This window comes from Amphimedon queenslandica, unplaced genomic scaffold, assembly GCF_000090795.2.
Source record: "Amphimedon queenslandica unplaced genomic scaffold, v1.1 AMPQUscaffold_4419_Cont23602, whole genome shotgun sequence".
Lineage (NCBI taxonomy): Eukaryota > Metazoa > Porifera > Demospongiae > Haplosclerida > Niphatidae > Amphimedon > Amphimedon queenslandica.
Genome location: NW_003555269.1, coordinates 1 through 1,526, shown reverse-complemented (window position 1 = coordinate 1,526; position 1,526 = coordinate 1). Strand labels below are relative to the sequence as shown.

Genomic DNA, 1,526 nt, shown 5'->3' with positions numbered 1-1,526 from the left:
CTGCTTTTCAACAGAATACTGTTTAGTAATTTTCAAAATATTACTGCTATAATTAATTAACCATTATTAAGGTTATGCAATCATTTTGTGGGTGCAGTCACGTTATTAATATTTTCTTATTTTAAATGATCAAACATTTATCAATTGATTCAAAAAGAAAGAAGTGTGGTCAGCCAGGGAATACTGGTGACCACACCCACCAGAACTTGCTGGTGTTGACTGTGATACTAAGACTTACTCTGTAGTGGGTGCTTCTAAACAACCAGAGCCTGCTCTTAAAAGCAGGTAATTTTGGAAAAGCAATCGTGGGACGTACTATAACAATATTCATAACATTGTAGTGGCTTATGGGACCATGGCAACCAACTTGAATAAACGGAGTGATCAATATCAATCACTGCCTCTATCAACATGTATAGTTGTAAATGTACATGTACATGTACCTCCTTCTCTCCCTTTCTCTTCCCCTCCCTCTCACCTCATCTGGTAGTAGGTTCAGGGTCTGTGGGTGAATGCTAAAGTGTCTCTTGTCCATACTTCCTATAATTTCTCCTCTGAGTCTCATGGCTAGAGTGCCTCCATTCTTCAGAGGAACACTCTGACTATGAGCACTGCCAATGGGACAGGAAAAAGTCAATTCCTACACAAAAGAGTCACAGTATTTACTCATCTATTAGTACATGCTTGCATTACCTGCATTGATCGAGGTAGGTAGAGTTTGGCAACACCGACTCTTGCTTGGACTGGAATACTCTCCAATTTAATGGAGCTCCCTCCTATCAGTGGACCATCAATGTAGACATCAATTTGTGAGCTACAATTCTCAATGGGGCCACTATCTACATGTGTATTAAATATAATATGCAACAAAATTAATAATAATAATAATGTATTTACAATTGACAGATCTTGAAGGAGGAATGAATTGCAGCATTACTGTAGTCACAGTTGATTCAACCTGTAATAAAAAGATGTACACACAAGTTACACATGTACATGTATATAAATGTATAATTAATGTAAAATACAGAATATAGTAATGTACATACTTCTTGTCCTTGTTTCTTTGGTAAAGTTAGTCTCAGTGTAGTTGAATTAGTAACACTGCTACTGACTGGGAGTGCACTACTGTAACCAATGGAGCTATTGTGTGAAGAATCTAAAGCCATTGAATCACTAATGACAGCCATTGAATAGCAATACCAGTACTGAGTGGACTATACAAGAGGAAAGATATAAGTATATTCTCTTTCTTCTCTTACTGTTGCTAGAGTAAGTCTAATCGGGACTGCTGTCTCTCCATGATTCACAATATAAAGTGGAAGGATTGAGCTACGACCGGAGCTACATGCACCAAAATCAATAATCAAATGCTGATCGTTCTCTTCTCCTTTAGCTCCTCCCCTTCCTTCACTTGAAGTGAGGAACTGAAGGTGAGGACTAACAGCGACTCCTAACAGGGTCACTGATCCCAGGAGGGCTCCAGAGAGAGATGAGAACAGCTGGACTATTCCTTTATAAGTACC

The 1,526-nt window shown here is 38.5% G+C and overlaps 1 protein-coding gene across 1 annotated transcript; it reads right to left on the bottom strand.

The window, feature by feature from the left end:
• Positions 1 to 182: 182 nt before the first annotated feature.
• LOC109592657 (centrosomal protein of 192 kDa-like) lies at positions 183 to 1,520 on the bottom strand. Its single transcript, XM_020008052.1, has 5 exons — positions 1,263 to 1,520; positions 1,050 to 1,217; positions 898 to 958; positions 694 to 839; positions 183 to 640 (listed from the first exon to the last, which is right to left on the bottom strand). Exons 2-5 carry the CDS (start codon positions 1,188 to 1,190, stop codon positions 407 to 409), a joined length of 582 nt encoding a protein of 193 aa, XP_019863611.1. The 5' UTR covers positions 1,191 to 1,217; positions 1,263 to 1,520; the 3' UTR covers positions 183 to 406.
• Positions 1,521 to 1,526: the final 6 nt, after the last annotated feature.

What these genes read in the sequence shown, in the direction of transcription:
- LOC109592657 (XM_020008052.1), bottom strand. Translation starts at nt 1,190, where the DNA reads ATGGCTGTCATTAGTGATTCAATGGCTTTAGATTCTTCACACAATAGC. An exon ending in CAAAGAAACAAGGACAAGAA is followed by an intron (nt 959 to 1,049) that starts GTATGTACATTA and finishes TTTTTATTACAG; the next exon opens with GTTGAATCAACTGTGACTAC. An exon ending in ACCTACCTCGATCAATGCAG is followed by an intron (nt 641 to 693) that starts GTAATGCAAGCA and finishes TCTTTTGTGTAG; the next exon opens with GAATTGACTTTTTCCTGTCC.